The sequence below is a fragment of the Asterias amurensis genome, chromosome 14 (genome assembly GCF_032118995.1).
Source record: "Asterias amurensis chromosome 14, ASM3211899v1".
NCBI classification, from domain to species: Eukaryota; Metazoa; Echinodermata; class Asteroidea; order Forcipulatida; family Asteriidae; genus Asterias; species Asterias amurensis.
Window position 1 is genome coordinate 1,588,683 of NC_092661.1, and position 24,813 is coordinate 1,613,495.

The 24,813-nt window shown below is 38.3% G+C and overlaps 6 protein-coding genes across 9 annotated transcripts in view; 3 read left to right on the forward strand and 3 right to left on the reverse strand.

Moving 5' to 3' along the window:
* The window catches only part of LOC139946875 (mitogen-activated protein kinase kinase kinase 15-like), a 50,814-nt gene extending 37,483 nt beyond the window's left edge, over positions 1–13,331 (forward strand). For all 4 annotated transcript variants that reach the window (XM_071944624.1, XM_071944626.1, XM_071944625.1 and 1 more), the window contains 3 exons: positions 1,305–1,390; positions 5,950–6,026; positions 11,044–13,331. In XM_071944624.1, coding sequence (XP_071800725.1) covers positions 1,305–1,390; positions 5,950–6,026; positions 11,044–11,104 — 224 coding nt within the window. In that variant the 3' untranslated portion in view covers positions 11,105–13,331. The remainder of the gene's footprint in view (positions 1–1,304; positions 1,391–5,949; positions 6,027–11,043) is intronic.
* LOC139946851 (histamine H2 receptor-like) lies at positions 3,487–5,363 on the reverse strand. The gene has a single exon (XM_071944591.1). It carries the CDS (start codon positions 4,474–4,476, stop codon positions 3,487–3,489), a length of 990 nt encoding a protein of 329 aa, XP_071800692.1. The 5' UTR covers positions 4,477–5,363.
* Positions 13,332–14,036: 705 nt separating the features above from the next.
* Positions 14,037–15,130, reverse strand: LOC139947511 (beta-1 adrenergic receptor-like). The gene has a single exon (XM_071945439.1). It carries the CDS (start codon positions 15,128–15,130, stop codon positions 14,195–14,197), a length of 936 nt encoding a protein of 311 aa, XP_071801540.1. The 3' UTR covers positions 14,037–14,194.
* Positions 15,131–18,055: 2,925 nt separating this feature from the next.
* On the forward strand, positions 18,056–19,208 carry LOC139947333 (beta-1 adrenergic receptor-like). The gene has a single exon (XM_071945229.1). The coding sequence runs from the start codon at positions 18,246–18,248 to the stop codon at positions 19,206–19,208; it is 963 nt and encodes a 320-aa protein (XP_071801330.1). The 5' UTR covers positions 18,056–18,245.
* Positions 19,209–20,704: 1,496 nt separating this feature from the next.
* LOC139947607 (beta-1 adrenergic receptor-like) lies at positions 20,705–22,244 on the forward strand. Its single transcript, XM_071945555.1, has one exon. It carries the CDS (start codon positions 20,705–20,707, stop codon positions 21,662–21,664), a length of 960 nt encoding a protein of 319 aa, XP_071801656.1. The 3' UTR covers positions 21,665–22,244.
* Positions 22,245–22,862: 618 nt separating this feature from the next.
* Positions 22,863–24,121, reverse strand: LOC139947334 (retinoschisin-like). Its single transcript, XM_071945230.1, has 4 exons — positions 23,786–24,121; positions 23,567–23,624; positions 23,095–23,429; positions 22,863–23,003 (listed from the first exon to the last, which is right to left on the reverse strand). The coding sequence occupies exons 1-4, from the start codon at positions 24,119–24,121 to the stop codon at positions 22,863–22,865; spliced, it is 870 nt and encodes a 289-aa protein (XP_071801331.1).
* Between the last annotated feature and the right edge of the window lie 692 nt (positions 24,122–24,813).

A 24,813-nucleotide genomic window follows, 5' to 3' on the forward strand; every position in this document is an offset into this window, starting at 1 on the left:
CCCTAGGAGTAGGTGGCAATGGCCTCTGGAAAATATAATTGTAGCCCACACCTTCAAGTGGCCTTCAGGCCTTGTGTGTCAGGCGACTTGCATAAAAAAAAGTAGCTGAGCGCAGCAACATTATGCTTGCCAGTTCAAGGCTACTAGCAAAATTATTGCAAGGAAGGTTTCACACCGATGTCAAACTCTGTGAGCATTTATATCTTCAATCTTACCAATGTTTCTGAAGCTTTGCATGGTGTAGAGAAATAGGAAGAAACTATACATAAATAAGGGAATCAATGTGTGGTGAAGAGGTTTTCAACTAGTGGTTTAATCCCAACGAGGCCTGGTTCTTGATAATTTTACCGAGACGAAGTTGAGGTAAGTTATAAAGAACCAGGCCTCGCTCGGCGGGTTTTAACCACTAGTTGAAAACCGATTTAACACACTTTGATTCCCATTCATAAATACCTTTTCGGTAAAAAACATCATCACTTTTTGGTTAAAAAAAGTAAAATAAATGCAAAAATTTTAATTGAAAAATTATTTCTTTCAACACAACACCCCTCCGTCTATGAAATGGTAAGGCCCTCGGGTAGACAACTCCTTATAAGGGAATGCTGTGCGCGTCACGCATATCGCGGGATGTGGCACAACTGTTTCAGCCATTGCTCTTGACCAATAGGAATGAAGAAACTGTCTTATAAGAACAGGTGCAAGGTCGCGTGTCACGCCCATGAATTAACACTTTTTACCGGTCATAAACAAAGGTTTATACACACCCACATGACGCGCTCTCCACCAATAGGAATAGCGAAACTGTCTGAGGTATTTATGAATAGTAAACTTGCGGAGCCAAACACTCACACAAAAGGGACACGTTGCCTTGGATCTGTCGAGTTGGTCTTTGAAAAACGTTTGTAACCGTTTTTTATAAAATGCATATAATTAGAAAGATATTTTAAAGTAGAATATAATGATCCACACAAGTATCTCTTGACGTTGCGTGGTTTTACCTCAGCGATTAACAAGGTCGGCCATTTATGGATTTGAAACTTTGCGTGGTAGAAATACCATCTACTAAGGTTTGCAGTAATACCATGAACATTGATTATGGTTTATCTCAACAAACATTGTCTTTGTAACTTCCAGGTTTTTTTCTGCATAAAGTAACAAGTTTATGTATGATTTGTTTTTCTTTTCTTTTTTCGTGCAAATTGCCTACATTTTTCAAAGAACCACATGCCTGTAACACTTGGCCAAACAACTTTACTAGACACGCGGAAATAACATGCGCTTTATTTTGTTGTTGTGTTTATTAGATTTGACCATTGTGGAGGAACACTGGGACAAACAGTTGGTGGAATGGCTTAGAGCTGTGAAGATTGATGAACATAGCATCAGCAGGGTAAGTAATATTTATAAGCGTTGTTTTTGTATGGGTGACTTTGAGGCGCTAGGTGGCAGCAGACTTACCAGGTAAATTTTCATCGACCTTTTCGCAAATACCATTGCGCAAGCGCAAACTGTCGAATGAGGTGCATGCTGGTCAGCTAGTGGTCAAATTTGATAGCTAGCTAAACCAGCATGCATCTCATTCCACGTCATCAGCAGAGTAACTGATAATTATAAGCGTTGGTTTTTGTATGGGAGACTTTGAGGCGCTAGGTGGCAACAGACTTACCAGGTAAATTTCCATTGGTTATGTAGTTTTAAGCATGCGCATATTACCGAGAACAATTTATTTTACCTGGTCAGTCTGCTGCCACCAAGCGTCCTGAAAGTCTCCCATTGCACTTTGTCACACACTACCTGACTAAACTACAGGGCCCAATTTCATAGAGCTGCTAAGCACAAATACTTTGCTAAGCATGAAATTTCTTCCTTGATAAAAACAGGATTACCAACCAAATTTCCACAAGATTTTCAGGATAAGCAAACAACAGCTTAATACCAGTAACAAGCAACATGCAACAAATGGAAATTTGGTGGTAATCCTGTTTTTATCAAGGAAAACAATTTCATGTCAGGAAATTTTTTGTCAAAATGCACGATAATTGAGTGTTTTATTTCAGTGTGTCCACTGTCAACCTCTAAAAGGAACCATTATTAATAAATAACTTTACAGGATTTTGGTACTTTTTGTAACACAAAACACCATGTCCATGGATTTACATTAAACTTACACCGTTTGAAGATAATGATAGTAGAAAGTGTACCTTAAAATATTAGTTGCTGTGGTGCTGTAGTTTTTGAGAATTGAGTAAAACAATGTCAAGAAAATACGTTTTACATGCTAAAATAATATTCATGACATTGTTTTACTAATTTCTCAAAAACTACAGCACCTTAAATAGCAAGTAGTATTTTAAGGGAAGCTTTCTACTCTCATTATCTTCAAACTGTTTAAGTTTAGGGTAAACCTGTAGACATTGTGTTTTTTGTCCTACAAAAAGTACATAGACCCTTTAAAATTAAGTATTATTTTAATACTAAGAAACATGATAAAGAAAATAAAAAATATGGTTTGAATTGATAAGAGTCAGCTATGGAACTTTAAGAAATTTGAGAGTTCTAAGATGATTAGTGTTAAATCTACCCTACCATCATTTGACTAATTACATCAATGTAAAATTAAACAGATAATAAATAAAAGTTTTCAAAGGAAACAAAAAAATAATAATAATAATTTTAACACTCGGCCCATCCAAATGAATGCAGTGATAATAATAATAACCTATTTATATATCGCGCTTTTCACACCCAAGGGCTTCTCAAAGTGTTTCCAACATGATTACCCCTGGTCACTGAGCCTTAAGTTATTCCTTAAACCATCTCAACTCCCTGGGGAGTATACAGCCTGTGCGACAATTATATGCGCTATTCGGCTTAACCAATCACAAGAATATCTCGACCCTCACAGGTACCCATTTACCCCTGGGTGGAGAGAAGCAATTATAGTTAAGTGTCTTGCTCGGGGACACAAGTGTTGCGACCGGGATTCGAACCCACACTCTGCTGCAAACAGAAACACCAGAGCTTTAGTTCGGTGCTCTTATCCACTCGGCCACGGCACCCTTTGTGAAAGCCAGCAGCAAGAGCTGGTCAACCGTTCAATTTCATGCTATGCAAATTAGTTCTCTTGTTTGTAAGAATCAGTTGATTCTTAAAGACCCTGGACACTTTTGGTAATTGTGAAAGACCAGTCTTCTCACTTTGTGTATCTCAACATATGCATAAAATAACAAACCTGAGAAAATTTGAGGTGAATCGGTCGTTGAAGTTGCGAGATAATAATGAAAGAAAAAACACCTTTGTCACACGAAGTCGTGTGCTTTCAGATGCTTGATTTCGAGACCTCAAATTTTAAATCTGAGGTCTCAAAATGGAAAATTACTTCTTTCTCGAAAACTACGTCACTTTAGAGGGAGGCGTTTCTCACAATGTTTTATACTATCAACAGCTCCCCATTGCTCGTTACCAAGTCAGGTTTTATACTAATAATTATTTTGAGTAACTACCAATAGTGTCCACTGCCTTTAAAACTATAACTTCAAGTGGAGCGACCGATCTGTTGCAACAGGGAAATCTCTCCAAAAGGATTTTCATAGCTGTTTGACGAAATACCTTATTGAAGAGACAGTAGATGATGACATTGAACATACTGTTGCTGACCAGCAGCCAGTACGTTAGAAACTGCACCCAGTCTGGAGCAGGTACACCTGATGTAGTCTCCACCACTCTCATAGTAAAAAACGGAGTGTAGCATCCAGCAAACGTCAACGTAACAACAAGAAATGTCTTAAGGGCTTTGTTGTCATTGTTGGCCTCATTGTTGCCATTTTGATTCAGTCGCTGTTCATGTTGGCGACTGATTTTAATCAATCGATAGTAAATTAGTGACATTGTTGACGTGGGAACTATATCTATAAGAAACAGTGCTCCATAATGCATGAATGTTGAGATGTTTGAATAATCACAAATTAGCTTGATTTTATCATATTCTGGTAACGCCTTGGCTCCGAATTTTACAGCAATACTAAAAGCTAAACTGATTATCGCCAGGAAAACCACAGCCATTTTAACTCGAGATGGGGTACACCACACAGGAAACTTGTAGGGTCGGGTTACAGCCAGGAACCGTTCAATGTTAATACAAACAATCGAAAGTATGGACATTCCGAAACAAAATGTCGAACTAAGGGAGAATAATTCACAGCCCAGATCGCCAACAGGCCACCTGTCCATAGCAGATGCTGCAATACTGAGTGTTGCTAAAAAGCCAATCAGAAGGTCGTACACAGCCAGTGAAGTCATCAAAATCTTGGTAGTTTCAGCTAAGTTGGAGACACGGCGTGTCACGGCAATTGAGAAAATATTCCCAGATATAATCAGCAGTGCAATGATGGCGATGAAACAAGTACGGAGTGCGACGAGGACAAGGGACAGACCCACAGAGTCTGTGGATGTGGAGTTCATATTCACAGCTGACATTGTCGTTTTTGTTCAGCAAATCCAATCTTCAACAATATTAGAGCCTTTTGACTCTTACCTCAAGTTTATAGTAACTGTTCTCAACCGAATATCCGTCAAATGGTTTGTGTTCTTCCTCAACGCTTCCAACACCAATTCCTGTTCTTCAGTATCAGCACAGTTTTTCGTTGGCATTAATAACTACTTGCCAGTTGCACTTGAATAGGCAGATTCTGTTGCTCGTGATCATGTGTAGCCTTATGGAGGTACAACTTGACAGTTACATGTGTTGTCGTCAGCTTGAATATGAAAGGTTGTTAAGCACAAACACACTGGCAGAGTATTATACGAACACAGCTATTGCCGTGCCATGCAGAAGTAGAAGTGTCTTCTTAATAATTCACAAGTCAAAACTTGAATGGAGACACAACTTAACAGTGACTTTCATGGACACGATAGTCGTCAACTTGGATATGATATGTTGTAGTTAAAGCACAAACACACTAGCAGAGCATCTTATGAACACAGCTATCGCAGTGCCATGCAGAAGTAGAAGTGTCTTCTTAATAAATCACAAGTCAAAACTTGAATGGAGACACAGCTTGACAGTGACTTACATGGACACGATAGTCGTCAACTTGGATATGATATGTTGTAGTTAAAGCACAAACACACTGGCAGAGTATCTTATGAACACAGCTATCGCAGTGCCATGCAGAAGTAGAAGTGTCTTCTTAATAAATCACAAGTCAAAACTTGAATGGAGACACAGCTTGACAGTGACTTACATGGACACGATAGTCGTCAACTTGGATATGATATGTTGTAGTTAAAGCACAAACACACTGGCAGAGTATCTTACGAACACAGCTATTGCCGTGCCATGCAGAAGTAGAAGTGTCTTCTTAATAATTCACAAGTCAAAACTTGAATGGAGACGCAACTTGACAGTGACTTTCATGGACACGATAGTCGTCAACTTGGATATGATATGTTGTAGTTAAAGCACAAACACACTGGCAGAGTATCTTATGAACACAGCTATCGCAGTGCCATGCAGAAATACAAGTGTCTTGTTAATAATACAATCTACAGAGTGGTCAATAGTGTCACTGATTGCTGCTTATACCCAATTAGGTCAGCCTTCAGAAAATACAAAACACATCTATCGTTTGAAATGCCATGAAAGAAAGATATAAGTGTCCAGTTATATTACAATCCAGAGATTGGTAGTTGGCATCATGGATTGCCAGTTTATTACAAACAGACGTCATCCTTATAATCAAAAATCCATAATGATAGCCTTGCCCTTGTATTCAGCACGATTGCAGTGACCAGCGAAGCGAACTCTGATTTGACCATTAATAAGAGAAATTGTTGTCAAGTGTTGAACTCAATTTTATGGTGGAATATTTGACTTATTTTATTTGTATGCGTTTTCTATAACTGGTTTGGTTAATTTGTTTTGTAACACTGTGTTCTTTTATTTAACAGTTTGTGAAGGAAGACTACACGTTGGACGTCATTCTTGAAATGATGACAAGAAAAGATCTGCGTCACATGGGACTTAAGTAAGTCAGAGTTTGTTTGTTTCTGATGGTATTGTCAACCCCCCCCCCCGCCCCCCCCCCCAAAAAAAAAGAAATTCCCTAAAAACAACCAATTGGAGCTCAGTTTCATAACCTCTAAAACAATGTCTTTAAAAAAGTCATTACCGCTTTGACCTAGAAATAAATATATAAAGTTCTATTCATCATTTTTTTATTCCTTCTTAATAGAGATGCTTAAGCACAGAATTAGGTAAACACATAACAGACAAAGTAACCAACCAAAATACTGTTCATATACAACCTGTAACTGTTATAACTGGTATCCTGCCAATTGATGCTAAGCAGACAATTTTTAAGCAATATTTAGTGCTTAAGGATCTGTTTGTACTAGGCCCCTGGTATAAATACACTTTATTATTTCAATCCGGTGAGAGAGCTTTATCCACTGCTGCTCGCCTATGGAACGGTCTTCCTGTCCCCATAAAAAAAAGCTGAGACTGCGTTGTCCTTCAAAGGGTCTCAAGACGTACCTGTACTCGTAGCTGGTTTCCCCATTACTTTTGTCTGTACCCCTGATGTGCGCCTTGCATCCCTTGGTAATTTGGCGCCGTATACATCCAGTTACTATTATTATTACTAGTGGGATGCCGCGCTTCGCGCGGCATCCCGCTAGATGAGGAGGATTCTAGTATACAAATGTTGTAAAAGGTAATGTGGGGGCAAGGGAGGTATTCTTACAGGTAATAATCATTTCGAAGAAATTGTATTTATGATCGGTATGGAAATTTGTCATTAATGTTGTATTTTGATAAAAATTAATTGTTGAGCGTGCACAACTTAGTTGTGAAACATCGCGACGCGTCGCCTCCCCTCCTCACCTTCTCTCTTGCGTTCTCCAACTCAAGGAATTGGTGTTTTTTCTGGAATTGAGCTTTAATATTGGGGACGGGTATACTTGGCAATGATGGTACTTGGCATGATATGTAGGGTATTTCGTAATATTTTAGTGTTGATCGAGCGGGCCAACGCATTATCCGTAATGTGGATTATGTTTCGCCTCTTTTACGCATAGTTTTAATTCAATAGGCTTTTGTCATTGTGTCAATTTTACCCACTACACTGAGTATTTCTCAGCTAAGATGACTGTAAGGGTAATAATGCTTAGTCGACTAAAAATATAGCACGTACACTGCTCCAATGACACACGTACTTTATTGTGTTGAGCACATTTGGTATAATTCAGTTACACTTGGCAAAATGTACATCCTGAGTACCGCCCAAACTGCTTTCATTATAGTTACGAACTTTGTGAAACATTTGCCTTGTTATTTTGCGGGTATGTACGTCCAGTTTTGGTTAATTTATATGGAGATGGGCCAATCGGACAATGTATAACACGCTGAATGTGGAATCAGCAGTGGTATTTGGTTCCCTTAGCAACAAATCCATAGTCACCGATAGCCACGGATTTGAGTGGTCTAAGTCTGGTTCCCCCCTCAACAATAATCACCGCTGCTAATAGCAGAGGAGAAATCCGACTAAAAAGGTTTGTATGAAAGTGGTACCCTCTTTTAAAACAAACTCATAGTCACAACCACTAATAGCCGCGGAGTTTATCTGACTGAAAAGGAAGCTTCGAAGAAGTTCTGGTATACAGCAGATTAAAAAAAAACGCGTCAGTTGGTATGGACTTTAACGACAAAGTCAATTTCTGCAAAATTGTATTGAAAATAAAAATATTTAATGATTGGTTGCTATAACTGTTGAATGATTTTTGCTTTGTTGTAGAATCTTAGGCCCCATTCATCGTGATTTATTGAGCGTAAGTCCAACGACGCAAACAAAGTTGTCTGAGCACCAAATAAAGCGAGTTTTCGGATCATGCTGTGCAACATCTAGTCTACTGTTTTAACAACCGCTTTTGGGAGTAACAGAGCGTCGGCCCCATTAATTTTTAGTTTATTCTCATATCAATTAATTCTCATGTAAACTTTCTGGTGAACATCCGCCGGGGCGCGCGCCCCGCGTGACGAAGTCCCCTGATAAAACATCCAATTATATATGTTATCATAGTGGAACCCTATACGAACTAAAATAATAGAAACGGTAATTTTATTGGTCTTTAATAACTACTCCTACATTTTCTCACTTAATTCAATTTCAGAAAACATTTGCCTAGTTATTTTGAGGGTTTGTATGCCAGCTGTCCCTACATCCTCTCCCTTATTTCACTTTCAGAAAACATTTGCCTTGTTCAGTTGTTTTAATGGTTTGTAGGCCAGTTTGGTTAATTTTGTAAGGAGAAATTCGTACCCAGTTCAGCTGCATTTGAGGGCTCTTTCGATAACAAAACCCGACGGCCGATTGCTTAATACAAAACGGATTCGGCAAATTCTACATCCTGAGTCCTGACCAAACTGCGTTCTAACAATTTTGTTGCTTCAGAACTTCGTTTACAGCTTCAAAACAGCCGTTGATGTTTCACAAAGTTCGTAACTATGAAAACATACTATTCTTAAACGGTGATTTCATGTACTCTTTTGTAGGTTTAACTGGCAAAACCTATACAATGTATATAAAAAGAATCAGTAATGTATTTACTTTCTTTTTGAAAATGTTTCATATTTTGCGTGTGTACGTTCTGTGTGTGGGGGATGACATATGTGGGGGATGACATATGGACTGTACCACTAATGGTGCAGAGTTAAATGGAACAAATAAAGTTTCACAACAATGGGCTGCTGATGTTTGATGCGTTTAAAAAATGCTGGAAAGTTGGGTAGGCCTACATGAGTGACTTAATGGTAATAAACACATATGTAACAGATGCATGTATTTAAGCCTTATGTTTTTTATTTAACACGCGAAATTAACCCCCCTGTACAAAATGGTATATGCACAATGCCATTTACCCCTCTGCGAAACATCAATGAGTCACTCTGGAATGTTAATGGGAGTCCAAGGTTGCCACCCACTTGAAACCTAAAGAGGTGGCTCTGTGTGCAGCCTACAGCTCCACCCCCCCCCCCCAGACCAACAGGTGGCCCATATCAAAACCAGACAACCACAGAGGTGACTCTGTGTGCAGCCTACGGCTTCCCCCTTCGACCAACAGGTGGCCCATATCAAAACCAGACAACCACACATGTAAGGAGATATAGCTCGTGACTCCAGCCAATCAGACAACTCGTAAGAGGGAGTTCGGTTCAGGGTTTTGTAGACTTGCAACCCGACGTCTGTAACGACACAACCGTGTTGGATTCTACAAGGATGCCATGCCACTGGACCTTCTAATTTTCAATCCAAGATGGCGCGGGTTACGCTTTTAATAGTATAGATTAATCCATTCATATCCTTCATCTAGTGTTTCTTAATCTGACAGCTTTATACCTCACTTTATGTTGGTCTTTCTTCTCCTGTGCTTTTTATTTTGCTCATCGATGTAATAATTTCATGTGTGGTTTATATCGAGAGTTAGATGCAACAATTGTGGATTTTAATTGAAGTGAACATTTGAATCGTACAAATTATTTGTAGTATGATTTAGCCTTGTATTGTTGTGATGTTTCAACTATTTTTTTTTTCCTGCAGAACTTTGTACATTTTGCAGTTTGAACATTGTTGCTGATAATGATTTTTGTATTAATATAATTACTTTTCTTTGCGAATTATTTGTTGTACGTCTATATTGTTACCTGTGCTTTTTTATTTGTGATGTTGAATTTTGATTAATTTTGTATACTCATTTATAGGTTTGCAATTTTATCATGATTTTGTTTTCTTGGTCTGCATAAATTTGATTCCAAAGATATTCCAGATTTCTTTTCCTTCCTCTCCTGTCTTCCTATTCTTTCCAACTGGTTTCCCTGTGAGGACCCTCTCTGTCCATGTTCACATTGAATTGTATTTCTAATAATGTATAAGATGGTACATCACAACATGTGCAACTTTTTATTATTGTTTTATTCTTCATTTGACATCTGTATGACAGAAAAGATTATAGAAAACAAACAGTAGGCATTGTTTACTTGTGTGCTGTACTCTCTGACTGTATTCATATTTAAAGGTGTACACAAACTTCCCATGTGCTTTTACCCACTGTGCAACTTTTGGTGTTACAAATGATAACGCATTCAGGTCATGACTATGATTATGGCTTATTTTGATTTCTTGACATTGCATAAACTTGATACCAATTATACCATTTTTATATTACCCTTGTGTACCCTTTTCTTCCAACTGGTTTCCCTTGTTCTGTGTCCACTATGACATAGATACATGAAATGAACCAAACTTACTCTTTTTGTGTATGTTCTTGCATCAGCTTTTGCAGTTTCATCAGCAAGGCTGGTTTTGATTTTTTGTTTCATATGCTTCAAAGTGTTTAATTTGCTGTAGGCCTACCTTGTATTTTTTTAAATAATGTTTAACTATTTGACCAAAACAGTGGGGACTATGAGTTCTGTTATCTGGGGTTTTTTTTTTTAGTTTTTTTTTTTTTTACACTTAACAGTTTTATAAAATCGGATCCTGTTGTTTTGTTTGAATGTTTGATTGTTATTTGTTTGCAATTTGACATGTTTGAGTAGGCCTATGTGTAGAACATATTAAGGAAGAGTGTTTGTTCCGATAATAGCTAGGATCGGGTAAAAGTAGAGTCAAGATGTAAAACAGTTTAGCTTGTCTGTTGAAACTAGCGAACGGGAACAGACTTTTTTTGTTTTTTTCGAAAACCATCGACCCGTCACACGTATTTTACATCACTAGGTATTCTAGTTTGGACTTGTTTCTGCTTTTATTAGCTGTGTAACTTAAACACTTTATGAAATGTTATCATGTCGTTTTGTTGAGGGCATAATTCAACTCAAAAACATTTATCTCCATTTTATATATTATGTATGCCAGAAGTATAATACAAAATGATGATTTACATTAAAAAAAAAAAAACACTAATGATACTAAATAATTTCAAAAAATTAAAATCAATTTTATACTTTTGATGTTTTAATGAAATCATTTTGTTTTTTTCTTTCCTTAGGGGAGGCGTACAATGTAAGATATGGAATGCCATTCAACGCCATCGAAAGGATCCTGCGTAGCATCAACTCCTTAGAATCATCAACGAAATAATGTACAGTATTTGTAAATAAAAGCTGTGAATTCTACAACTGTATATAGAGGAAGATATTCAACGAAAGCATACATTAAAGGCAGTGGACACTATGGGTAATTACTCAAAATAATTATTATCATAAAACCTTACTTGGTGACGAGTAATGGGGAGAGGTTGATGGTATAAAACATTGTGAGAAACGGCTCCCTCTGAAGTGCCATAGTTTTAGAGAAAGACGTAATTTTCCACGAGATTGATTTCGAGACCTCAGATTTAGAACTTGAGGTCTCGAAATCAACCATTTAAACGCACACAACTTCGAAAGGCAGTGGACACTATTGGTAATTTGTCAAGTCTAGCCTTCACAAATGGTGTATCTTAACATAAATATGCATAAAATAACAAACATGTGAAAATTTGAGCTCAATCGGTCATCGAACTTGCGTGATAATAATGAAAGAAAAATAACACTTGTCACATATTACCAAATAGTGTTCACTGCCTTTAAAGGGAGGTTACACGTTTGGTAATTACTCAAAACAAATATTTTGGAAACGGCTCACCATGCTCGTCCGACGCAATCATTAATGCTCTTCATTGAATTGTGCCCCAAACCTGAGCAGAATTGCGTTTCTGAACGAGAAAAAAATAATAAGTTTAGATTTACTGTTAGGTAATAATATGGTACTCTACCAAAAAGGGTTCTTTGCCCTTGAGTTCAAGTATAGTTTTCTGATGTCATGAAGACTTTCTAGTGCTGAATTTTTAACTTTCACTAGTGTAACTCACTCTGTAACGACAATCATGTGCACAAAGTCTTCTACATCACGATTGGTTTAAAATCATGCTGCCATTATGGATATTAAATTTTAGCCATAAAAAGTATTCAAGTTTTGGAATCGAGGTTGATTATTAGTCTGGCTACCTGAATAATTACGCCGATTGCCATTTCGCTGTTTGTGTTTATGGGTCGGAGCACAGACCATTAACTGCTTGAAAAAGCCCTCACTTGCTTGTCGTAAAACAAACGAGAGAAGCATCAATATTTTTATGAACCATTGTTAGATATCTCCCATCAAGCACAAACGAAAGTATACAAATATTAAGGTATTGTGCTTGAACAATGGTCGCTACGTAACATGATATTTGTTTATATAATAATCGGTGGTTTTGTGGTATCATGTAGACTCAGTTTTGTATACCCCAAAATAATCCTTTTTTGTCGTTAATATTTCTTCTGATCGACTGTCTTCCTCTGAAACATGTTTAGCCTTTAGCAAAGTTTGGTACAATTATGAAGGGGATTGTTCTGATTTTGTTTTGGATAGCATTAGTTTGGTCGTACGACACTGAATTTCCAGGAACCTAGTGGAAAACACATTGCATGGTAACTTTCTTTCTTTTTCACGAAAGATTTTGGTCAATGAAATATTCTACCGCAGTTTTGTTCAATTGTTTTTCCCAAGTTCAAAATAAGTTCAAAATTTAGGCAATTTTTCTCATACAGTAAAAGTCCACGTAACTTTTTGGAAAGTCACTATCACCAAGAATAATATTGTCCAATAATGTAAAATCATTCCTCATGTTTCTTCTGGCGTTTTCAAATTGCTTGCTGATAAGTCCCAATATGTCGATAAATAAATGTAACGCTGTCATGCAATCTCTCTCTATGGTCTCCTTGTGAAAAGAAATTCAACCAATGACCATTTCCTTCTTCCAATGCAGCTGTGTCACGCAAAAGCTATCTAGTCCGGAGGCCAGACTAGTGCTGACTGAATATCGGTACAGCCCGTGACTCTAATAACACCCGGTACCCAAATCCATCTAGCTTCCTTTATAACTAGTTTCTATCCTTCGTTGTCTATTTGCCCCTCCCGTCCAGAGCGTGGTTTTAAGCCTTTATGTTTGAAATATTTGTGACACCTTTGGTAGTTGTCATAGACCAGTATTATCACTTGGTGTAACCCAAAATATGCATAAAATAACAAATCTGTGAAACTCTCGTTTAAATGCTCTGCCCATCTCAAAGTGTGTCAACATTCTGTTGTATTCGTCAATTCATTATTTCATCGTGTGTTGTGATGTTTTTAATTCCTTTAGCAAAATTAACAATTCATTTCCATTTTTAATTCCACTTTTGCTTTGATACAAATGTTTCAGTTTGTATATAGAGACATCTTTTAATGATTTGAATAAATCATTTACATAAACAATTTGGTTCTAATTGCCGAGTCGTTCTTTGGGTCACTTTGAACAATGAACCTAGTATTCATTTGTTCCAACCTTGTCGCTCATTCTCACACTATTATTATTATCGTGGCGTGTCGTGGGTCGATGACAAATTTAGAAGAGCAGAAACGATCTCCCTCAATACGAGCGACTTATAATATAGCGCGCCCTCGAGTGTTTGTCATGGAGAGGCGAAATTGTATAGAGCATCGTTTTAAACCCAGTCTAACATAAAACGGGACAAACATTAGATGGATCATTCATGCATTTTTTTATTATTCACAAATAGGCCCTTATAGACATTGTCGTTTTGATCATTAAATCAATTATTTGAACAATAGTTACCAGCAGTCCAGAACCGTTCTGACTGGATCATAAATTTCTTAAGATGTGCTCCAACATGTCTCAGGTACAATCAAAGCTTTACACGTTGGTTCCAGAGCTATCAGATACCACTACCTAAGTTTCAACTCGGTGTGACGGTGTAAACAGTGCTATGAAATGTATGTTCGACAGGCTATGTCGACAAATTGACACCAACATTACACTAACTCTGCGGTCTAGTGAGGAAAGTGTTTGATACCACTACCTAAGTTTCAACTCGGTGTGACGGTGTAAACAGTGCCATGAAATGTATGTTCGACAGGCTATGTCGACAAATTGACACCAACATTACACTAACTCTGCGGTCTAGTGAGGAAAGTGTTTGACAAGTCTCATGTATTCACTCGGCAAAAGTGAAAGTCCCGTTCCTCTACCTACTGCCGAGGGAGAACATGGCATGCTACAATGAAAACATCTTCAACAAACAATGCATGTTCCAGCAAACAGTTGTCGGGGGTCGGCATTAAGTAACAACGGGTGCAACTGACCTGTCACGACAGGGAAATGTCTTCAATAAAATTGTCTTTGCCACTTGACGAAAAGATGAATTGAAGAGACAGTAAATCCACACATTGAACATACTGTTTGAAGTGTTTAACCATGCTGTAAGAAATTGCAGCCAGTTTGGGCTAGGTACACCTGTAAAAGACTCGGCTGCATTGACAAGCAAAAATGGCGTGTAACATCCAAAAAATGTCAACGTAACAACAAGGAATGTCTTGAGAGCTTTGTTGTGATTATTGTTTGCCTCATTGTTGCCATTTTGATTCAGTCGCTGCTCATGTTGGCGACTGATTTTAATCAAACGATAGTAAATGAATACCATCAAAAATGTAGGGTACAGATCTCCAACAAGAAGGTTTGTGATGCTGAAAACAGGCGAGGTGTTACTAAAAAAGCAGATCGTCGGCCCTTCAAAATATTCTGCAGAACGGTTGAGTAAAACCATCGACAACGGTCCAACGGACAAACAAAGTATTGATGACATAGCTACGATTGTTATTGCACGACGTCTCGTACACCATAATGTGAATTTATATGGCCTGGTGATAGCTATATAGCGTTCAATATTCAGAAAAGTCAGTGAGTTTATCGACATGATGAAACACGCTGTAGAACAAATCACGAATATCTGACATCCCATATTCCCAAAAGGCCATTTATCTAGAGCAGATGCGATAGTATAGAACAGTGATAGGAAACCAACCAGAAGGTCGGATACAGCCAGCGATGTCATCAGAACCTTGGTGCTGTCAGCTAAGTTGGTTACACGGCGTGTCACGGCAATTGAAAGAATATTCCCAGAAATAATCAGCAGTGCAATGATGGCGATGAAACAAGTACGGAGTGCGATGAGGACTGGGGACAGACCCAAATAGTCTGCGGATGTGGAGTTCATTTTGACGGCAGTCTGTTTTGTTCGTCAAACACAATCTTGTTTTAATAGTTGGGTAGAACCATACCGGTATTGACAAAGTGTTCTGCATGAATCAAATTGCTAGCAATGTTTGAAGTTGAAATCCATATTTGAAGAGGATTTTTTTTTCTGGTTTTGAAACGATGACGCAACGAGAAGAATCAGGGTTGTCGAGTGCGGAGCTCAGTTTTGTGCCATTAATCTCTGCTTCTGCTTGTTTTTGAAATCCAACCTTGAAAATAATTGCGGAGTTATACATCAATTTAACGGAGAGGTCACTATGTTGAATAGCTTTCACTCGTGATGTTCTTGAAGAATGACGACTCATCATTTCGCACGCACCATCATTTGCTAGCAATATTTGAAGTGGAAACCCATCTTTGAAGCGGAAATTGTTGCTGGTGTTCAAGTATAGCCTATGATGACACAACGTGAATTATAGGTTTCCGAGTGTGGAATTCATGCTCAGTCTTTTGGTGTTCATAAAATCCAATCTTAATTATTATGAGATGAGTATACATACAGCGCTTTCACTCATGATGTTCTTGACGAATTACCACAAAGTGTTTCACACGTACCGATAATTTTTGCCAACATTTGAAGTTGAAATCTATCTTTGAAGTTGCCAACATTTGAAGTTGAAATCTATCCTGGAAGTGGTATTTCTCGCTGGTGTTTCAAGAATGGCCTAACGATGACACAACATGAATAATATAGGTATGCTTTCTTCGGTAGACGATCAGAGCATACTGATCGAAACGTCGAGTTGAAATCAATTCTGTTCAGAACCACCCCAACTCATTTAGAGATTATCAATTCCTGGTGTAACCGAAAACCTTTTCTATTATCGTGTTTCCAACATGCAAAGTCTCAAACAAATCCCACGTCGTCCTAAGCCTCAGTTTCTACCCAACAAGCCTAATGCAATCGGTTGAGGTTTCAGCATCGAAAACGTTGCTTTAACATCAAGCAACCACAATCACCGCAAGAGCATCGAAAAGATGTTGTACAGCAACCTTGATTGATCATTTCTATAGTGGTTGCTAAAATCGCTGACTTAATGCCATCAATATACTATAAGGTTCGTGATAACAATTCTTGTAGAGGTTAATTGTACACTCACTATCACTCGAAAGAAATAACCCGCCGGATTAATCAACTTTGCATTAGAGTGGTATTTACCAGTTCACTATTGTAATTGGCACTATCAACAACCAAGTCGCTTAGTGGTCCTTCAATTAGTAACTGAGCCAGGTTATGTTGATATTGTGCATCAAACTGTGTCAATGAGGGCGCCATTTTTAACGCGTTGTTGCGAGTTTCATTAACGCTTAATTAGCTTTGATTCCGTGCCAACCCTTTCCGCCTTTTTGAGTCGATGATATAATCAGCAATCTCCTATCATATCTAGTTCATACAATTCCGTATTGATTGATAAAAGTTTCAAAACAAGAAAGAAAAGACACAGGCGAATAATATTTTCTTTGTTAATAAATCTTTCAATACCTTGATATCCATTTGAAAGTTGTTGATTGTTAAAACAACGCCCTGTTTCCTGTTGTAAAATTTCGACGCCTTTGTCAGAAGCGACTCCTCAAAACTGTCTCTAGTATGTCTTACGTTAGTGATGAGTAAAAGTAAATTCAAACATGCTCAATGGCTTCGTATAAATTAATACATCAAAGAGATGCAATACGACGGTTGCTCCAATCGATAAAAATAAATAATGACACAGTACGGAACTTAATTTATTTAATCATTCGAACGGCCATGTTGCAGAATGATGAAAAATGATTTAAGGGCACTCTAAAAACTCCCCATTGCTCGTTACCAAGTAAGTTTTTATGGTAACGAATGTTTTGAGAATAGTGTCCATTGTCTTTATTAAAGACAGTGGACACTATTGGTAATTGTCAAAGACCAGTCTTCTCACTTGGTGTATCTCAACATATGCAAAAAATAACAAACCTGTGAAACTTTGAGCTCAATCGGTCGTCGAATTTGCGAGATATTAATGAAAGAAAAAACACCCTTGTCAGACGAAGTTGTGTGCTTTTTGATGCTTGATTTCGAGACCTCAAATTCTAAACTTGAGGTCTCGAAATCAAATTCGTGGAAAATTACTTCTTTCTCGAAAACTATGACACTTCAGAGGGAGCCGTTTCTCACAATGTTTTATACCATCAACCTCTCCCCATTACTCGTAATCAAGAAAGGTTTTATGATGATAATTATTTTGAGTAACTACCAACGTGAACGCGTTGTAAATTAGTGTTTGGTTTTAATAGTAAAGGCTGCCAATCACTGGTACCATGTAGGATTGTACAAACAACCAGTTGATACGCAATAACTTGGTCTCATTATTGCAGGAGCATGCACAGGTGGTTTTTGTTCATGACTATGTTAAAATGTTTTTCAAAGAGAATTTCTAGATAATATCAGCCTAATTGAAAGTTGATTAATCCACCATCTTAATACAGCGTCTAAGTGACAGTGCCTGCCCAAATTTCCTGACAATGTTTTCACATTCAATCTTGATGTTGTTGTTGTTTATGCTACCCATCATTCTGAAGACTGCGTTCGGTCGGGACAGTTGTGTTCATTACGTCCACCGAGTTTTAAGAGCTGAAATCTCTAACCATACTGAGCTCAACAGTTAACGGAAACGCAGGAGTCTGTCCTACTACGTCGCAAGCGAGAGTAGTTGTTCATTCACACACACAAGATTTATCGAAACTCTTGACAAGAACTTCTAGGGTTTGCAGCTCTGGAGTCAACGTGTCAGTGTGATCCCATACTGAGAGATTTTCCACTGTCTTTTTCTTTTCGTGCCCACATACTGTGTTTCGGCCAGAACTGGACATGCAGTTCTTAGCAATATCATTGTACTCTGCAAGGTCCTCAGTTTTCCTCTCAAGCTCCGGAATAGGGGCATCTGAGGAGGGGCTCCATCGTTTGTGGCTCTGTCTTACATATGCAGGTCACGTCTTCCAGAGTCTAGGTATCCCCACTTCTTGAGAGACACTTTCAAAGTAAGAGAAGGGCAGGCTCCAGAATTTCTGATGTTGTTGTAATTTGATTTGATTACAACAACACAATGTCAACTGTGAATAATATAAACTCTACATCCACAGACTATGAAGGTCTGTCCCCAGTCCTCATCGCACTCCGTACTTGTTTCATCGCCATCATTGCACTGCTGATTATATCGGGGAATATTCTCTCAATTGCCGTGATACGCCGTGTAACCAACTTAGCTGACAGCACCAAGATTCTGATGACGTCACTAGCTGTATCTGACTTGTCTCTTGGATTGTTCACGTTACCCTATGTTGTAGCATCTGGTTTGGACAGGTGGCCTTTTGGTGATATTGTTTGCGAATTTGTCACTATTTATAGTTTATCCTGTTTCGCAATGTCCGTACTTTCGATAATTTCTATTAACATTGAACGGTTCCTGGCTGTAACCCGACCCTACAAGTTTCCTGTGTGGTGTACATCATCTCGAGTCAAAAAGGCTGTGGTTTTCCTGGCATTACTCAGTTTATGTGTTGGGTTATCTTCAAAATTAGCGTCGCAGGTGTCTGCAGAGTTTTGTGATGTTCTGCAAGTATGCTATTATATAAAAGCCACACCATTTGTTATCACTTGTACCCTTATTCTTGGAGATATATTCCCTACATTATTGATGTCATATATTTACTATCGATTGATTAAAATCAGTCGCCAACATGAACAGCGACTGAATCAAAATGGCAACATTGAGGCAAACAATAATCATGACAACAAAGCTCTCAAGACATTCCTTGTTGTTACGTTGACATTTGCTGGATGCTACACACCATTTTTAACCCTGCAAACGGCGATGTATTTACCAGGAGTGTCCACTCCAGAATGGCTGCAATTTCTAACAGCTTGGTTGTTAACCAGCAACAGTATGTTCAATGTCATCATCTACTACCTCTTTAATAAGGCATTTCGTCAAAAAGCTAAGAAAATCCTTTTAGAAAGATTTCCCTGTTGCAACAGAGCGGTTGGTCCATTTGAAATGGTATCTTAACAATTACCAATATTATAAGTAGGATTTGAAACTTTGCATGGTGGAAATAAGATATAGAAGAGTTTGCGGTACTCTTCCATACCAATATTATGAAATTAAAATTGAACCTAAGCACTGATCGGAGTCGAGTTTGTCCTCAATTGCTTTTTCTTATACACACAAAAATTCTTTGTGAACAATGCGATGGTCAGACAGTGTCACAAGGAGGTCAAGCATAAATTATAATCTTAATTCAACAAATTATTCGCTCTGACTATTATAAGGTGCACTATAGGGCCACTTGATATTAATGAGGCAAAACTCATGCATTTCAATTGCTTTTTGCAATTAAAGACAGTGGACACTAGTGGTAGTTGTCAAAGACCAGTCTTCTCACTTGGTGTATATCTACATATGCATAAAATATCAAACCTGTGAAAATATTAGCTTGATTGGTCGTCGGAGTTGCGAGATAACTATAAAAGAAAAAACACCCTTGTCACACGAAGTTGTGTGCTTTTAGGTGCTTGATTTCGTGACCTCAAATTCTAAATCTGAGGTCTCGAAATCAAAATCTTGGAAAGTTCTTTCTCAAAACTACTCCACTTCAGAGGGAGCCGTTTCTCACAATGTTTTATTCTATCAACCTCTCCCCATAACTCGTTACCAAGTGAGGTTTGATGCTGATAATTATTTTGAGTAATTACCAATAGTGTCCACTGCCTTTAACACAGAAATCCACTGCGTAGTGCGATGGTCAATCCGTGTTTAATAGGGCGGTGAACCATACTTTATAACCAACAAATAATTATTCGCTCTGATTATGATGAGGTGCACTTAGGGGTCTCTTATAATTACTGAGGCAACATGTCTCATGCATTTAATTTGCTTTTTATTACACAGAAATCAATTGCGAATGGTCAATCGGTGTTTACAAGAAGGTCAAGCATAAATTGATGCGTAATATTAACAAAAATATTCGGTCTGATTATTACGAGGGGCACTTAAGGTTTCTTAATACTCTTACTGAGGCAACACTAATGAATTTCACGAATAACTCACCGGTCAATTGATAGGCCTAATGGAAAGTGCATTAATCCATCAACTTATTTCTTGTAAATTGAAGTGATTATGGCCATAATACAAATCAATATTTTGTACAGTTGTTCTTTGATCGTTTATGCCATTCATCAGTCTGCATGCTGCTGAGGTAGTAGCGCTCATTTTTGTATTCTAACCGAGGTGTGACGATCGGCAACCCTATGGTCTGAGCTTAAATTTTACTGAGGCCAATCTGGATTCCTCAAGTTGTGTCTTCATGATGGTATAACGGAACACTGGCGCCGGAGTCTAGCCCTCTCGTGTCTAACCTTGACCAGTGGTAACTGATGCACAAGACAAATTGTCTAGACAAGTTACACTTGGAAAGCCTCGAAACTGATGTTTCTCTAACATAGATCTTTCAGGAACATTACGAATTTTGGGATATTGCTGAAGATCAAATAGCAATAACGACAATGTCAACTGTGAACATGAACTCTACATCCACATACTCTGTGGGTCTGTCCCCAGTCCTCATCGCACTCCGTACTTGTTTCATCGCCATCATTGCACTGCTGATTATATCTGGGAATATTCTTTCAATTGCCGTGACACACCGGGTAACCAGCTTAGCTGACAGCACCAAGGTTCTGATGACATCACTGGCTGTATCCGATCTCATGGTTGGATTTTGTGCACTAGTCAGTGTTGTAGCATCTGCTCTGGACAGCTGGCCTTTTGGTGATGTGGGCTGCGATCTGATAAACTTTTTCTTCATTTGGTGCTTCGCAATGTCCACAATTTCGATAATTTCTATTAACATTGAACGGTTTATAGCTATAACCCGACCCTACAAGTTTCCTATGTGGTGTAGTAGATCCCGGATTAAACTGGTTGTGCTTTTCTTGTCATTGCTCGCTTTATGTTTTAGTACATCTTCTAAGATTTCATTACAAGTATCTGCAGAATTTAATAACATACAGCAAGTATGTGAATATGCGAACGTCCCAACATACCCTTTGGTGTTAACTCTTCTTTTGGGGGATATATTTCCAACAATATTGATGTCATATATTTACTATCGTTTGATTAAAATCAGTCGCCAACATGAGCAGCGCCTGAATCAAAACGGCAACAACGAGGCAAACAATAATCATGACAACAAAGCTCTCAAGACATTCCTTGTTGTTACGTTGACATTTTCTGGATGTTACACACCTTTTTTAACCATGCAAATTGTGAGGTCATTACCAGGAAAGTTTATTCCAGATGGGCTGCAGTTTTTTACATTGTGGTTGGTGGTCAGCAACAGTATGTTCAATGTCATCATCTACTGTCTCTTCAATAAGGTATTTCGTCAAACAGCTAAGAAAATCCTCTTTGAGACATTTCCCTGTTGCAAAAGATCGATCGCCCCAGTTGAAGTTCACCTATAGCTTTATATGACAGTTATTTTAAAGGTAGTATACTTCAACATGTTAAATCATTAATTCAAAATACGCTTAGAAAACAATTATTTTGTTGCTTTAAAGCCATTGGACCCTTTCGGTAAACAGTATTGTCCAATGCCCACACTTCGTGTATCACAACTTCTATATCAAATAACAAACCTGTGAAAATTTGGGCTTAATCGGTCATCGGAATCGGGAGAAAATAACGGGAAAACCCACCCTTGTATCCGCGCGTTTCGCCGTGTCATAACATGTGTTTAAAATAAATCCATAACTCTCGTTAACGAGAATTGATATTGTTTTACTGTTTTCTCAAAAAGTAAAGCATTTCATGGAATAATATTTTAAGAGAAGTATTTCACCACTACCTTCTGTAAACCCTGTAAGTTATTTGTAAATCTGTGACCTTTTTTTTTTTCTGTACCGGAAAGGTCCAATGGCTTTAAAGCACTTAACACAATTTCTAATTGTCAAAGACTAGTATTCTATACTAAAATAATTGTTAGCATAAAACGTACTTAGTTACGAGCAATGGAGAGCTGTTGGTAGTACACAATGTGCAAGAAATAGAGTGCGCCCTCTCCCTGCTGAAAGCTAAACTAAAAACGTTACAAAGGTTGTGTATGCAAACTATTTTTTACCATAAATTTTGTATGCAAATAATAAAATTGCAGCAGCCACAAATAAGAATGAAAGTGCCCTTGCTTTCACAACTTGCGTACATATTTTCTATGCGTACATATACAAACATGTCACAAAATATAACAATCAAACACCGTACGATAAACCTAATTTTTTAACTTGTTATGCATTAGTTTAAATTATTATTTCGTAAATATATATATATTGAAACCTATTGTTTGGTTTTTAAAGATGTTCTTTGTACTCACTGTGGGTGCAAGTAATATTTTTTTTGGCTGTAGAGGTTTTTTGTCAGGCTCTGTGGATCAGAACATAGCCTGGTTCGATTTGTCAATTAATCCATCTCTCTGACATTCCGCCTGTAAAACCGCAAATTAAAACAACTTTTATTGGCACTACCGAGACAGAATGTTTACGATATTGATGATAATGAGACAAAGTATACTGTTATAATACGTCACAGAATGGTCACAAATCTACATCAAGCAAGTTTTCTCCATGTTGCTAGAAAAATTACGGTGCTTCGTTTACTTCACGTAATCTACTGGCAGCCAAGCAGCTCGAAACGCAGGCAGATGTATTCATTCCACTCAACGGGCACGATGCGTATCTTGACCGCCAAGACGGGCTTGAAGAAGCGCCTCTCCACGATGCTGTGTTTATCGGTGTTGCCATTGAATATCTAGAAGGGGGAAAGACAGCATAATTGTAAATTGGGTAAAGAAAATTGTTTTCATCTGAAGATTATCTTTAAAGGAGGTTAATCAGCATACCTGAGTTTGACCAAGTTGGTGCTTCACATCAACAAGACATGCCGGTGAGGGCGGTTCGAACTGCACTCTGTACTTGGTCACCCACTGTTGGGCGTTGGGGAAATCATGACGCCCCTGTGTGAGTACCCCAGTGACGTAGGTCGGGTTGCATAAATCCACCTGTATCCACTGGTTGGCATCCGCAGTCCTAGGTGCCCACCCGCCCATGATGCCATCATCCTGCGGTATCTTGTTGAGACGGCCACCAGTCGGTGTACTCTTATCTGTGAATTCCCAGTTACTTGATGCGGAGAGACTCTCATCGGGAATCGAACCATCTTCAAGACCAAGTTTCTCTGGGAACAGAAAGATGAAACATTCTTATACACAATCACAATGCATACATTGCAGAAAAGATTCGGCGGAAAATTCTCAACAATATTTCCTCATGTTCCAATGGAATTAAAACGAATGACATTATCTGATTACTTACCAAAACCCAAACAGACCTTCACAGGACAGCTCTTTCCTTGGCTAGAAACATAATTATTCTGCGGAGCAAAGTGGAAACAGTTGATGCTCGATTATTGAAGTACATAAGTTTAATTTTTACACAGGAAATTGTTTTTAACATGTCAGTGATGAAATAAATAGAGAGAAAACGAGAAAACGAATCGACACACACACATTCATGGGCGAGTTTTACAAGTACCTGACAGGACATTGGTTTTGCAGTTGCATCGTAGTACGACACATTCAGCATTCCTTGAAGGTTGTCAGAGACGTGCTCAGCACTTGCGTTGTTCATCTGACAGACTTGATCGATGTGATCGTAGTTGAAAGAGAAACATCCATGATGGCTGAGACACCGAACTGAACATCTGACGGCAGAGATGCCCGAGACATTCATGAAGGACTGGCCTAGTAGGGCGTGGTGCTCTACCGGCTGGTACCAGACCCATCGGTAAAGACCACTCACACTATAAGACGCTGAAACCTCAAGAAACATCTCAAGCAAGAGGAAAATCAAACCACTCAGCACGGCCATTTTCTCACTCTGGTTTGAAATGACTAGCTGCCCTACCCACATAATAATCTATTTCCGTTAAGTAAACTTCTGAAAAATCGCGGTTCAAGTTAAATTGCAGAGGAATATGTTGCCATGGTAATGAGAAACACCATTCTTTCTGGTCATGTTGTGTGACAAAAGTCAATACCATGCAGGCTGCAACACATTCACTAATTACTTTTCCCTTACTCTTTACTGAAATCAGTTTAATTGATATTTCATTCTTTTTGTTACATTCCTCAACGCAGCCTCAGATCATCAAACAAGTGTCTTCTTGTGACACCGAGGACACACACCTCTTATGGTAGTCGGGCTTTTTCATCTGCAGCACCAACCCTCTGGAATACTCTATCAATAGCCATTCGCACAGCTTCTTCATTAGACACATTTAAATTGCAACTAAAAACCTATTTGTTTCCTAAGTCACTTTAGTTAGGCAATCTTTTGATCCTTTTCTTTGTAGAAACGTCTTTGTTTTGGTTTCTTTTCCTCTCTAGCGCCTCGGATTAGTTGTCTAGATAGATGGCGCTATATAAATGCTTATTAGCTGTTCCTACCTACCGTCGGAACAGGTATTGTTTTCGTCGAGATTTTTATTATTTTTATTATTACTATTATTATTAGCTGTTCCGACCTACCGTCGGAACAGGTATTGTTTTCGTCGAGATTTT

Bases quoted from the DNA above. Each gene is read 5' to 3' on its own strand.
- LOC139946851 (XM_071944591.1), bottom strand. From the start codon at position 4,476: ATGTCAGCTGTGAATATGAACTCCACATCCACAGACTCTGTGGGTCTG.
- LOC139947511 (XM_071945439.1), bottom strand. From the start codon at position 15,130: ATGAACTCCACATCCGCAGACTATTTGGGTCTGTCCCCAGTCCTCATC.
- LOC139947333 (XM_071945229.1), top strand. From the start codon at position 18,246: ATGTCAACTGTGAATAATATAAACTCTACATCCACAGACTATGAAGGT.
- LOC139947607 (XM_071945555.1), top strand. From the start codon at position 20,705: ATGTCAACTGTGAACATGAACTCTACATCCACATACTCTGTGGGTCTG.
- LOC139947334 (XM_071945230.1), bottom strand. From the start codon at position 24,121: ATGGCCGTGCTGAGTGGTTTGATTTTCCTCTTGCTTGAGATGTTTCTT. The intron at 23,625-23,785 runs GTACTTGTAAAA...TTTGCTCCGCAG, and splicing joins CAAAACCAATGTCCTGTCAG to AATAATTATGTTTCTAGCCA. The intron at 23,004-23,094 runs GTATGCTGATTA...TCCCCCTTCTAG, and splicing joins ACCAACTTGGTCAAACTCAG to ATATTCAATGGCAACACCGA.